The sequence below is a fragment of the Fomitopsis serialis genome (assembly GCF_022376445.1).
Source record: "Fomitopsis serialis strain Sig1Antser10 chromosome Unknown B0H18scaffold_139, whole genome shotgun sequence".
Lineage (NCBI taxonomy): Eukaryota > Fungi > Basidiomycota > Agaricomycetes > Polyporales > Fomitopsidaceae > Fomitopsis > Fomitopsis serialis.
In genome coordinates, this window is record NW_025955099.1 from 1901 (window position 1) to 15456 (window position 13556).

General features: G+C 55.0%; 3 protein-coding genes and 1 non-coding gene across 4 annotated transcripts; 2 read left to right on the plus strand and 2 right to left on the minus strand.

The window, feature by feature from the left end:
* Window positions 1-263: 263 nt before the first annotated feature.
* B0H18DRAFT_1041888 (uncharacterized protein) lies at window positions 264-751 on the minus strand (the record flags this gene model as incomplete). The annotated part of the gene is made up of 1 exon (XM_048030603.1): window positions 264-751. A coding segment is annotated over one exon (340 nt), but the record flags the coding sequence as incomplete, so codon positions are not given.
* Window positions 752-5007: 4256 nt separating this feature from the next.
* Window positions 5008-5108, plus strand: B0H18DRAFT_t143. The gene has a single exon. It is a non-coding gene; the product is annotated as a tRNA-Gly (tRNA).
* A 1272-nt stretch (window positions 5109-6380) lies between these two features.
* B0H18DRAFT_1124963 (uncharacterized protein) lies at window positions 6381-7457 on the minus strand (the record flags this gene model as incomplete). Its single annotated transcript, XM_048034945.1, has 4 exons — window positions 6381-6554; window positions 7013-7238; window positions 7290-7351; window positions 7389-7457. The coding sequence occupies 4 exons, from the start codon at window positions 7455-7457 to the stop codon at window positions 6381-6383; spliced, it is 531 nt and encodes a 176-aa protein (XP_047887033.1).
* Window positions 7458-9593: 2136 nt separating this feature from the next.
* Window positions 9594-13062, plus strand: B0H18DRAFT_1087570 (kinase-like domain-containing protein; the record flags this gene model as incomplete). Its single annotated transcript, XM_048032183.1, has 9 exons — window positions 9594-9929; window positions 10697-10948; window positions 10998-11561; window positions 11617-11780; window positions 11914-12056; window positions 12078-12388; window positions 12444-12543; window positions 12598-12932; window positions 12985-13062. The coding sequence occupies 9 exons, from the start codon at window positions 9594-9596 to the stop codon at window positions 13060-13062; spliced, it is 2283 nt and encodes a 760-aa protein (XP_047887034.1).
* Between the last annotated feature and the right edge of the window lie 494 nt (window positions 13063-13556).

Consider the following 13556-nt stretch of genomic DNA (forward strand, 5'->3'; position numbering starts at 1 on the left):
ACTCCTTGCTTCCTTCCACCTCGAATCAACGTTGATAATAGCAGGCGGTCGTGCGTACAACGACACGTATATCCGCGGTCTAAGAATACACTGTCATCCAGTACCCTCCTCCGGTACACTCCTCCCCACCTCTCGTCATGATGGCGTCGACTGGGGGTAACCCAGGACAAAGGATAAAGGCAGCCGATGAGTTCCTCCCCCCTTCCCATCCTGCTCCCGCGCTTCGAATGTTATAACTTAGGTGAATCGAGAACGAAGATTTGCAAAGGGGTGTGGTGCGCGAATATCGAACATGCGCGAGTCGTGAAAGCGTTCATAGGTGGGAGCAAGGGTGTCCACCTGCACATGGATGATTCAGTCAAACGACACTGTGCGAGTAACGCGGAGAACTCACAAAGGCGAGTGATTCGCTCATGCAATAGTGCAGCTGCCACTGCCGCTGCCGCTCCCTGTGTCGTAATTGACAGGGACCTGCTCCTCCTCGGCGGGAACGGGAATAGCGATGTCGAAGAACGCGTCCATGATTCCTGAATTGTGAGGATGGAGGATGTCTTTGCGGTGACAAGGAGCGCACAAAGGCGTCGAGCGGTGAGTCTCGAAGGCTAGACCAGCGTTGGAACAGGATGAATCGCTGTCGTTCCTCACCGCATGTCTAGTATTTATGCACGCATGGGCTTGAGCGCAAAACAATAGGGGAGGCGCTCGCAGTGCGTAGATGACGATCCGGCACTGGGGTTTTTGCTTCCGCATCCGGCGAGAGCTTGCACGATCATTGGCTCCTTATTGTCCTGCCAGGCGAGGAGGCTTGCGACATTGTCAAGATGCATCGGCAGTTAAGCTTCAGATTTGCGTCAGCCGTCTTCCCGTCTACTAACACTATCAACTTCGGAAGCACTCTCCAGGATCCGAGGAGAGATGTCACTTGCAGCGGCGTACTCATCGTCCTCAATACGTTCGAAGAAGTGAATGCAGGGAGCGTAAGGCCCCTCTCGTCTGTTGCGTTGAGGTGGATATATGTATGTATAGTTCATAATTACACGATTGCTTCACCTTGCATATTAGGGTTCGCTTCAAGCCTCTTCAAGCCTCTCCAGTTTCAGACTCGGATGTTCAGCCACTGTCTCCTCCCGGGCCCGCAGCACATCGATGTCCTCCGCCCTGACACGCCACCACTGCAGCGAAACCTGCCCGGTTCCTTCTCCACGAGATCTTATTGTTATGCTCACGCCGGGTCTCGTCTCCAATCGCCTCTGATTGTCTCGTGGAAACGACCATACGATGCCATTGATCGAAAAGCGCCTCTTGCCTGTCTTGGACGTCGGGCCGGTTCGGAGCGCCGGCGATCAAAAAGTCGCTCCCAATCGATCTGGAGATCTGTTCGTCTGCGTTCTCGTGTCTGTCTGCATTTGGCAAGTTTTGTAACGCCACAAGCCTCTCGCAGAACCCGTTGGTTGGATTCCTCGCAACTCGTCCAGATTCAAAATTCTTCCTTCGAATATTACAACCCCACTCGCTCTGCACGATCAAGTGCAGTGTCGGCATCAGTGCTAGCCGTGGCAAGCCGTTGCCAATGACGCCCGTCCTTATTGTTTTGTGCATTGACGGTACAACGGCATTAGCGCACTAGAAGGTAAGCGAGATACATGCATGTGTCACGCAGACTATCTCTGAGCATTTGAGTTAGTTGCGCAATCAGATCTATTGCCACGCTCAGGTTTCTGTAACACGAGAGTTGGCTTCGCGTTGACTGGCATTGACGCGTCCATGCCCTAGTCTTGCCGGACATTGTATGAGGAGCTCCACTGCGTATGCCCTAGTGTGCGAACTGAGCTCCTTGCACGACGCGCCTCGGCCTTCTCGCTTCGTGAGCCAAAAATATCTGCACAAGTCGCGGCCTCTCTTCTCAGGCTATTGTTGCGCCTTCTGCGCAAAAGCTAGAAGCAGGTTGAATGTATCTGTGAGTGAGTGCATCTACCTATGTCACCGCTTCCTCGACCTGCTCACGACCTGGCTGCAACAGGTTACCCACTGCGCGGGATTTGAAGCGGCCGCCGTGAGGGGGCCATGCATGCTGAAGATATTAATCATCCACGCCAACTTAAGGTCCGGCTTCGGGGAACGTCGTCCGGTCCGTAATTTAATTGTGCATGCGTTTCAATACTGAATGTATCTCCCCGCTTTAGCGTCAAGTACGAGTCAAAGGGTCGGAATCGATGTGTGCCTGTAATCCCATCTGATGGGGACGTCGCACAGACAATAAGCTTCGGACGGTGCATGGGTACGAGTTTACTCTTTCTGGATTGGTAGTTTGAGTCTGTGAATGAACAGTCGGGCTTCCCGCACAGTCGCTGTACTTGTCATGCTACTAGTGCGTTGCTATTCACTTGATGGTGCTACTGTGGATGACCGACGACGCGCTAGCATTTCCAGGAACGCTCAGCATTGCGCGCCGACCCTGCCGTCAGCCGCACCTCCGACATCACGAAGTGCCTAGGTCGGCGAGCGGGCGTAGTCCACATGTTTCCATCGCTAGCGCATTGAGGGCCGCCGTACTACCCATTGTCCTCGAGTATGAAAGTGGGAGGTGACTCAGACAATTTGATTTGATTTCAAGACAGTTGCCATCGAGATACAGCGGCACAAGGCACAATTAAAGAGTACCAGCCCATGGATAAATAGTTGATAAATAGCTCGTGAAAGACAGTGCGCTAGCCTTGCTCGGGAGGACCGGAAAGACGCTATGCTTACTGAGCACACTTCGTCAATCACCAGACGTCTGAGACCAACGGCTTACATTATTTCAACCGGTCATTTTTGGCTCTCGTCATGTCGTATGGCCAACGGCATGTGAAGGTCTGCCCTTGCGAAGTTCGTCACGTTCGTCAAACGTGGATACTGAATAATCATGCCGTGGTCAATGCGTGTATCGGCACGGTCAGAGTAGATAGTCGGACTCAACAATATCAGGTACGGGCGAGCTAGAAACGCTCGAAACAAAGCATGCACCGAAGGCGAAGAAAAGGCCCAGGCACTTGAGATGCATGCCGTTTGTGAAGAAAGAGTAATAAATGAAAGTAGAGAAGGGGAAATATGTGCGGCGGTCACCCGCAGCGCGTCGCATTTATCACACTACAACTGAATGAGGTGATAATCCTGCGGGGGCGCTGCGTGTTCGGTCTCACTCGGCGGTCTTGTCTCTCGTAACGACGTTGTTGCAGTTCAGTGAGCTGTGGGCGCATCGCCTGCCGGCGGGGAGGCTGTGCTTACATTGGCAGATGTAATCCTCAAACGCCTTCAGATCGCGGAGCCTAAGGGGTGCAACGGAGGTATAACGCAGCTGAGTGAAACTGCGCCACTCTCGCAGTCGAAGATGGCAGATGCATTGCATGTAGCGTTGCAAGTACGCGATGTGCGCCGGGCCCCAGCGCTCACTGAAGGAAAGGAGGCGGCACTCAAGTGCTCGAGAAAGGAGTACTTACCTTTTCGTGCGGCCTCATTCACAACAGACCGACAGAGGGATAGATCGCTTTGGCAATCTCTTGACCGCGCAAGTCTATCGGGCGAAAAATTAGACAACGTGGAATTACAGCAGTGGAAGGGAGGGGTAGCATGGGCTCGACTTGCTAATGAACTGCGGGAATCGATATTGACTGTCCGGCCACCGTTGATCAGATGGACGATATATTGGAATCGTAACACGTCATACAATGGGACCTGCAGCATGGTTTCGAAAACCGGCGTGTTGCATCACAATTTGAAGCACTGAACCCAGCACTACGAAGAATGTCAGCCGTCTTCGCCGTTTCAACATCAGAAAGCAATCAAATCAAACACACCCTTCGACTCATAAAGGCGCACATCCTTTAGGATGAGGCAATCAACAGAGATGTTCATTGCAGCAGTTTGCGCCCCCGTGGCATGCCGCATCCTCGCCCCTCGTAATGACCTCGTTTAGGTCTTTTATCGTGTAGTTAGTCAAAGAACAGATTCTGGACCTGACGCCCCTGGGAATCAGAACGTCCGAAGCTCACCCATTATCGGCTTCGGCGAAGCCATGGCCATTGTCATGAAGGGGAGAACGACAGCAAAGAGGAGATGAATGCGCTGGAACTGCATTGTGAGCTAGCGGCTTGCTGGGTGACAATGATGATGAAACCGGCGTTCGCGTGCGCTTTATATACTTGCCATTTCTCGCAGCAGAGACAGACGAACGGCCAGCGTCTTGCGGCAAGAGTTACCCCCATGTCCCACTCGGTACATTCGCCTACTATCTATATGCATGAGTGTCCTCCTGGAAAGGGTAAAAATAGACATGTTGACAGAATTCACACTGTCAGTATGTCAATTTGCACCGCTTCGCGTTGGCCGCTGACGGCTTCGCAGTCGGATGCACCTAAGAGGCCGGCTCTTCATAAGCCATACGTAGTCCGACTCGAGAAAGGTGTTCATAAACTCATCACGCACATGTAGACATGATCAAGTCGCCAGCAATACCTTCCATCGCTTGTGGTATGGAAGAAAGACATCGCAGAGAGTGCTGCACAGTAGGCGCCGACCGATATGATGCTGTCCGAGCCTGTCCGGAGAAGTTGCCATCGCGCTGTATCAAAAGATTGAAGGCATGCATGATATGTGCCGCATGGTCAGGCAAGTTAAACTGTAATGACGGGCCCGGAGTTGCCCTGAGTCGACCGTGATGCGCCGCGATTCGCAGCAGCCTGGACCAGCAGTTGACAGGGTTGCACAACCGACTCAGCATTAAAAAGAGCGTACCTCAACGTCAACACGCACTCCCAATGTGCAAGATAGCTTTATGCACTTGTGCGTTCAGAGTCAAAAATCAACGTAAGTTACTCAGAGGAAGCAATACAGAAGGTCACCGTGACATAGCCGAGATCAGGTGACCTGCATGCTATTCACTACGCCTGCCATTTTAGGAGAAGTCCTTCCTCTGATCGTCTTCGTTCTCGACCGACGCGATTTTCACCCATACAAAAAGAAGTATGAGCAAACGTGGGGTAGTGGTAACCTGGGTCGTTGCCACCTGCAAAGGCATTATAAGCTGCTCTTGCATCGACCCGCCCCAAGCTCGATTCTCGGCGTTTGCAAAACACGTCCGAGTCATGCCTACACTTTTTGCTCGTCGGCCGTGCATACCGACAACGGTATTGATACGGAATCAACGTGACCAGTTCTATGATTCTGAGCGCATCATAAGGATTCTAGCAATCAGATTTGAGCATCTTCTTGGGATGATAATGTCTTGCTCACTCTGTAGTAGCTCGAAAACACTCAACGGGATACTAATTATACCGAAGCTGGACACTGCGGCCAGGGCATGCAAGTATCCTCAGCTGATCATTTAGAACAGCCGAAGCCGAAGGACGTGCCATCACCAGCAGCCGTCGACTTCAGCGTGTCCTCGTGTCCAGCTTTGCACAACTCCACGAATGCAGACAGGCACGAGAACGGTCAAAAGACTACACTCATCGTGGGCTCATATAATACTCGCAACGATGTTATTCTAATCAAGCTTATAACCTGGTCTTCTGTCCTCAGGTGCAGGTCTGCGCGCAGAGGTCGCAGTTCGCGCCCTCCGCGACTGCGCGACTGCCAGCGGAACGTCAGACAAGGATATCCTGAGGCACGACGGGTGAAGACACTGTCTACGTCTGCGTGGGGAGACTAAGCGGAGCAGCCAGTAGTAAGGCGTAAGATTTCGACAACTAACGGAGGGAGCGATGTCTCAATTCATTGAGCTAACGCCACAGCATGATGCCGCAAAATTCTCTAGTATCTTTCCTCTGTGGTTGTGGTTGATTAGAGAAGGACACGATGTGCTCTTGGCAAACTCTGAAAGCGGAGAGGGACGAAGACAAGGGTCCGACGTCGTTGCGCACGACGAAGAGGTGACGACAGGTATGTGCTGACCGTGTCACTACCGATCATTGTCAGTGATCCCTCGTGTTCCTAGCGCTGGAACGGTACAAGCAAGATATCCCTTACTCTGACCTAGTGCATGCGCTGTGGCCGTGACGCTTAGCCAGGTTCCACTCGCCCATGGCGCGTGCGTCAGCTTCAAAGGGGCGCTAGGACTTCGAAAGGCCATCTATTCAAGCTCGGTTCGCATCCTAGATTTCCCGCTTCGGGTGTCGCAGCGTCGTCACTGAACGTCTACACAGCATTTCAAACAAGCGTCCACAAAGGTGACACAGCGACCTCAGGAAACGAAGGAAGAACACCTGAAGGACAAATCGTGACTATGGCGTCCGCCGGACTGCCAGTAACAGTTGCAAGTGTCAACGGATCAGCCACGGTTCCCGTTCAAGACACCCAGTGGTCTATGACCGAGCACTAACATGCACTGGCAGTGGCAGTGATTACACCACTCCTGACGCTTTAGAGATTTGGCGGCCCGAGTCCTGGCAGGAAGGCTCCTGCTCCACCTCAGTCGCTTTGAGCGCAGCTCCTATCCGGACCATGCGCTGAGACCAGGCAAAGCGCGCGACGAGTAGGTCGGTGTCCCCGGGGCCGTCCTGCAGAAAGGGGCGCTGCTGCATTCATCGGGTACTCAGCGATCGAGGCTAGTTCTGTCATGAATTCGTCACAGAGCGGCCTCGGAACGGAACCACGACCCTACGAGTAGCATTACTACCCACCCCCTTCAAAATGGACGTTGCAAAGGACTAAGGACCAGGATGTTCTCGAACTGCAGTCGCGTCATCCCGGAAGTCATCGCAACATCGACATTACCGTCATCTTAGGTTTATGTATGTAGCCTCACAGAGTTCTGTTACGTCTCATACACGCACGATCCTCGTGTACATTCGTCAACGAAAGTGATGTATTGTCGGCAGATAACCTGGTACCTGGACACTCGAAGACAGCAGTAGCCAGCCTGCGCCTTTCATCGATGAGTCACACCCACACACAGTCCAATCATCACGGTCGTATATTGTTCGTCGTAAATGCAAGTCCTGGTCCGAATCCGTACGCCTAACCCCCTCCTCACAGCGCGCCGGCCCATGCCGGCAGCGGCGCGGCCCAACGCCGCGTCCCCAGAGTCCATCAGAGTGAATGTGGTAAAGTACAATGCAGAGTCGTGAACGAAGTGTGGATAAGTTATGCGTGTCGCCAATGCGCACAGCGCCATCTTGGTGTGTGCATGCAGCGAGAAGGGGCGAAACGGAGGGGGCGGCGAATCGCCGATGCAGCCGGGGGTAACCGTAGTCTCGCTCCTTTATCTGCACGTCAGCGGTGCCCGGCAAGGGTGCGGAGTGGCGACATACCTGTGAGCAGAGACGTTGAAGTGGGTGCCGAGCGCGGTGCTCAGGCGATCGTGCAGACGTAGCTGGCGTTCCCGTTAGTCCGGTCGTAGTTCGACGCACCTGGCTCGTCTCGGACTCCTCGGTCGGGAGCGGCGCAGCGATATCGAGGAGGAAAGTGAATGCGTCCATTGCGATGCGATGCGTCGAGGAGAGGGCGAGGGAGCCCTGCGAGGGGAAGGTGCGGATACCGAGGGGTGGGGTCGTGAAAGGTCCGAAAGACTTGCGGTGAGGCCTAAGCAGGGCCGCCCGGTATATATACGTGCTTAATTGTATCGTGGCGCGGTCCTCTGCAACGGCGCACAATAAGGAGCGTAGCGTGGCCGCAGGCGTTACCGCTTTGACAGACACGATCCGGACGTCGATGACTTGTACGCGTCCGGTTCCAATCTCGGAACCTGCGAAATACCAATGTCGCGTCTCGGTTAGCCATACGCGGACGCGTCATGAATCATGATCGCACACTCACCTTTGATCAAGGCACGCCGGAGAAGCTATTGTCTGCCCAGATCCCGATCCGTGTGGCGACCTGCGTCGGGCCTGATGCACTGAAACGGCAAGGTTGTCAAAGAGTGGTGGTGGACTGCCAGCGTCCGTTAGTCTGAGTAGCTCGTTACGTCGACTGGACGACACGGTGTTACTTATCGGCCGCTGAGCCACTTCCGTGGGCGCCGAGATGTCTCGAGGATGACACGGTCGCTGCATCAAGCTATTGTCCGCCCAACGAGTCAAGGGTACCATTAGGATACCATCATGTCGCGATCGGTCAACTAGCGCGGATGGGAGTTAAACGTTATACCATCTGTGCAGCAACGATCCGCCCAGAGACATTTCCGTCTGACTCTATTGAGCATCGACGGCAGTCTCGTCTACGATTAGGCGGGTCCTTGTCGGTGCGACGCAGGCACGTTGCGCTCGATGCGGATGCATATAGTCGAGTCCCGACATATCCGGCCTGCTTTATTGTTACAGCACGCGGTCACGTGCACGGTGTAACAGCGGCGCCTCCAATGCAGATACGCGAATTGAGTCAAGATGCCCGCATTCGGCGGCGCGTGGAAAGGCCTTTGACTTCCTCATTGTTCTTGAGAGCGCCGTATAGTAAGTCTCGGCGCGGGAAATAAGATACCGATATGATCGCGAACATACGAAGATATGCATGTGAGAGGTGTCCGGCGTGCCTCCCGCGGAAGGTACTTACCTCTACCATGACAGCTGGTCGAACTGGAAGGTCGTCGTCAATATCCGAAAGTAGACTCAAGAAATGAATTAACCGACCCCGTGTATGCAACCACCACGGAAGACTTCGTGCGCACTTCACATTCGCATTTATGAGCCATGTATATTGATGTACGCAGTAACGTACACGTGGCCTGCCTCTACGACGGACCAGAGCTGAAAATCTGTGACTGCTCGACCCACTTGTAGGTGCGAACGCCCCGGCAACATGTACTGCTAACTACCCGCTTGTCAGTGCTACGCTAGGCAACCTTCAACTTCACGTACTGACCTTCAACGTTTGTCTTCTGTGGCTTGTCCTCACAGGCCTACTCTGTTTGACATAGGCGTCAGCCTCTACATGAACGCGTAGAAGGCGTTCAGTCTGCTTCTAAGCCTTCGTTGTCCTTCTCACCTGTCAGTTCCACATGCCATCTTATCACCGCCTTCGTTTCCGACTCGGACGTGTGCACTTGCGCTAATCGATGTCGTTTCAGGATGGCTGCCTTCGGGACTTCCTGTATGCAACAAAGCAGCACGGAACGCCCGTGTTCGCGGACATTGCAGGCCATATGATACACTCGAGGATCATTCAATGGAGCTTGAGCGTCGGAGAGCGTCGGATATACCGAATTTGGCGACGAAAGCAGACCTAGAGGCGTGCCCTCGACGGGGCGACACAGAAAGCCATGATGAGCAGGGCAGTGGCCGTGAGCGAGGAGAGGAAGCTGTATCAAGTACATATGGTTCACAATCAAGGGGGACACTGAAAAACGAGGGGGCGGGATGGTTGCCCTGCCAATTTGAGCGAAGCGTCGGCTATACCCGAGCCCCGGGGCTGCAGCGCCTTGTCCGCTCGCCGTGTCTCACCTCAAGCCCGCAAGTCCTCGTCGCCGTGCACGACGACGAACAGGGCCTCAGCATCGCGGCCCTTGACTTCACGACCGGTATACATCCACGGCTCGCATCGGCTTCCTCGCTTACATTCGACACCGGCCTCGCCCTCAATCCACAGGCGGCGCCGTCCCTTTCTCAGGAGTCTCTTGATCAATGGCCTTCAACCAGGTCACCGCGACATCCTTGACCCCATCGCGGCCTGCACCGGCTGCGCCTATGCGCCGCGGGCCCGACGTCGGCAACGCACTCGCTTCATCCGGCTACGCCTCCTCGTTTTCTGTAGGCATGTCCTCGCCATCTGGCTCATCATACGCTCCATCCTACTCGGGCATCGGCGCATCACCAATTCGCAACACTGACATGTACTCGGGCTCGGAGGTCGTCAGGGCTGGGATGGTAGCGGTGAAGGAAGACGGGATCGTCAGCTGGCTTTGGCGGCCAAAGTGGTTGGTGTTGAGGGAGGGCACGCTGTCTATGCACAAGAGCGAGGTGAGTCTTCACTCGCGATTATCGAGTTGACCACTGCGGAGATTACTGTGCCCACGCGGCATCCCCACGTTGAATCCTTGCGTCGAAGAGGTGCACCCAGACCCTTCCAGTAACAGGCTTGTCGCGTCAGTCGACGACCTGACCTGGCCTGCACCAGTCCCTACGATCTCTCCAGATGGGGGGATTGGACTGTAACTGGTCGCTTTCCCCGCCTAGTAAGGATTCCAACCTTCGCTCATGGCGATGGCGTGGGGGCTCCCTACCTGACTAATGACCGGGCGACCGGTGCCACACGCAGGGTCTTCAGGGCACAGTCTAGCGCAACGCCGATGTATCAGTCCATCGCCTCGTCTGGCAGCACTCTGCGCTGTTATGCGTCTCGGAGTCCCGTCGTCGTTGATCAGCTCGTGTTTTCTTGCGGACGATGCGGGTCACCTGTCTCAGTACACTTGGGAAGTCACCCATCCACATCAAGCGTTGTTCCGCGCGACTGCCGTTCTGATCCCCTCCAGCCTTGCGCGGGGTCAGAAAAGAAGTCATACTTTCGACTGTCGAATGTCTATCATGTCAATGTAGCGCGCGATCCCACTGATCGTCAGACGTTGCTGGGGCTGTGCTTCATCTGAGGCTTCTGCGCATGTGTAGACGCGGACCATGAGCGAGCTTTCGCCAGTGGCGTGACTGATCAAGCTTTCTTACTATTGCTTGCACATGCTGCGCCTTCGTCGTCTGTCATTGCTTGACCAGCTTACTGATGTTGTGTACAGACGTCTCCACAACATCAATACCTCATCCCAATATCTGAAATTGCCAACATCGAGCGGACAGACCTCAAGCCATATTGCCTCCTGCTCGAGACGAAAGACAAGCGGTGGTTCCTGTCGTTGAAGAGCGACGAGGAGCTCTACGGCTGGCAAGATGACATCTATTCTCGAAGTCCAATGGCAGGCGTCAGTAACCCGACGAACTTCGTCCACAAGGTCCATGTCGGTTTCGATCCTGTGTCCGGAGCGTTCACGGTGGGTAAATTCGAACCTGTCTCGCCAGCATTCGACTGAAGTGTATCAGGGTCTACCGGAAGCCTGGAGCAAACTACTCACGAAGTCCGCTATTACACGAGAAGACTATGCGAGAGATCCACAGGCCGTGCTCGATGTCCTTGAATTCTATACCGACCACCAGAAGCGGGAGATGGAGGAGTTGGGAGTGGGTTATGGTCCATCTCTGTCGCCTTCAGGCCCCTCTAGTGCAAGCAGCATGAGCAACTCAAGCCTCTCACCGTACTCCGACTCCTCTAGCGCACCCCGTTTCAATGCTGGCACTGGCTTTGGCGGTGCAGGCATGGGCAAGATTTCCCCTTTGGAGGGGCGGCCCTCCATATCGCGACAGGACTCCGCACCTACAGGCTTGAACGGTACCGATACCGTCTCAAGCACCCCCGCCGCGCTCGCACGCGCTGCTGAGCTCGTCAACGGCTCGGCAGTGCAGCACGCAAACACCATCTCCGCCGCCCAGACGAACCAGGGCATGCGCCCCGGCCTCGCGCAGGGCATGTCCCCCGGCTCGCTCACACCATCGCGCCCGCTCCCGCTCGCCCACTCTCGCCAACCGTGCTGCACCCCCCGCGCCGAAGTCCACGCTCCCCGAGCACACGCCGACCTCCGCCGACCTCCGCGCGCGTGCGAAGGCGCAGGGCCCGCATGGCGGCGATGGGCAAGTGTCGAAGCCACCGGGGCTGAACGGCGAGGCGCGGGCTGAGCAGGATAAGCGGCCGCAGATGGTGCCGAGCAAGACATCTCCTGCGACTAGCCAGCCGGCGTCGCAGCCCGTTAACGGCGCGCTGGCGCGACGGTCGGGCCGCCACCGGTCAAGCCCCTGCAGCCCAAGAAACCCAACGTCCCGGCGAAGGACAAGGAGGGCCCCTCTTTGACTATCACTGGGGCTGACGAGGAGAAGGATAAGAAGGACGGCGGCGTGGCGGCAGCGCAGCCGCGCTGGAGAAGCCGAAGGAGAAGGAGAAGCGGATAAGCACGATGAACGAGGCGCAGATCATGGAGAAGCTGCGCAACGTGGTGAGCCAGACAACCCGAAGTCGTTGTACAGCAAGATTCGCAAGGTCGGCCAAGGGTAAGTCTGCGCTGGCGTGAGAGTGCAGGTTGGCTATGTACGAGCGTAGTGCATCGGGACACGTCTATGTCGCGAAGACGCTTGCGACGGGCAAGATGGTTGCTATTAAGGAGATGGACCTGTCGAACCAGCCACGCAAGGAGCTCATCGTCAACGAGATCTTGGTCATGAAGGAGTCCCAGCATCCAAACATAGTCAACTTCCTCGAGTCGTACCTTGTCAAGAACAACGAGCTCTGGGTCGTCATGGAGTACATGGAGGGTGGTGCGCTGACGGATATCATCGAGAACAACACACTCGAGGAGGATCAGATCGCGAGTATCTCTTTTGAGGTGGGCACCCTTTTACTATCACCCTGTGGCTCAGTTGATTGATGACTGTGCCTAGACTTGCAAGGGCCTCGGGCATTTGCACAGCCAGAGCATCATCCATCGCGACATAAAGTCCGACAACGTGCTCCTGGACGCACAAGGCCATGTCAAGATCAGTGCGTCCTCTAATAATAGCTCTGTATTCGAGTTGTGCTGATTCTCCGTCACAGCCGACTTCGGTTTCTGCGCGAAACTCACTGACCAGAAGTCGAAGCGTGCGACGATGGTGGGCACACCGTACTGGATGGCACCGGAGGTCGTCAAGCAGAAGGAATACGGCGCCAAGGTGGACATCTGGTCCCTCGGTATCATGGCTATCGAGATGATCGAAAACGAGCCACCATACCTCGATGAGGAGCCGCTGAAGGCTCTGTATCTCATCGCAACGAACGGCACGCCGACGCTGAAGAAGCCGGAGGCGCTCAGTCGGGAGCTCAAGGGCTTCTTGAGCGTATGTCTTTGCGTGGACGTCAAGAGCAGGGCAACAGCGGACGAGCTCCTGGAGGTGAGCATCTCGATTTTGCCGCTGGTGCATTCTCGTCTGACGTTGCACACAGCATGACTTCCTGAAGAAAGCATGTGCGTTGTCGGGCCTCGCACCTCTGCTGCGGTTCAGGAATAAGCAAGCATCGTGATTTAGCTGTACTATAGCCCACACGCGTGCGCGAGGCTCCGCGGTCTGTACCCTTACCCTCTCATCGCTCGCTGCGCCACCCTTGTATCCCTGTCGCCCATGATCTCCCGCCCCGTTATCTATTCTTCACGCTCACATCAATCTCACGATTTTTCTATGTTCTCTCGCCTGGCTCGCATTGGAAAACCCCGTACTGTATTCTTGTCTGCTAGACGAATAGTGCGAGTCGCGTCATGTCTTCACTTGGTACGTATGCATACGGTATGCGGTGTATGTATATGAGTGGAACGCATCGGTTCTATGCATGGATACCCTTGGAACTCTGATCATGAAGCTCACGGCGAGCCGTCCTGTTGGCGTCGTGGTCGTACAGTGGATCTATTTCATACACATTGTAACATACATACATTGCTCAGTAACTACAGTGAGTTGAACGGTTGCATAGGAATAAGTACGGTGAAGGATCAACATATGGGCCATGGTGCGGTTCAGTAC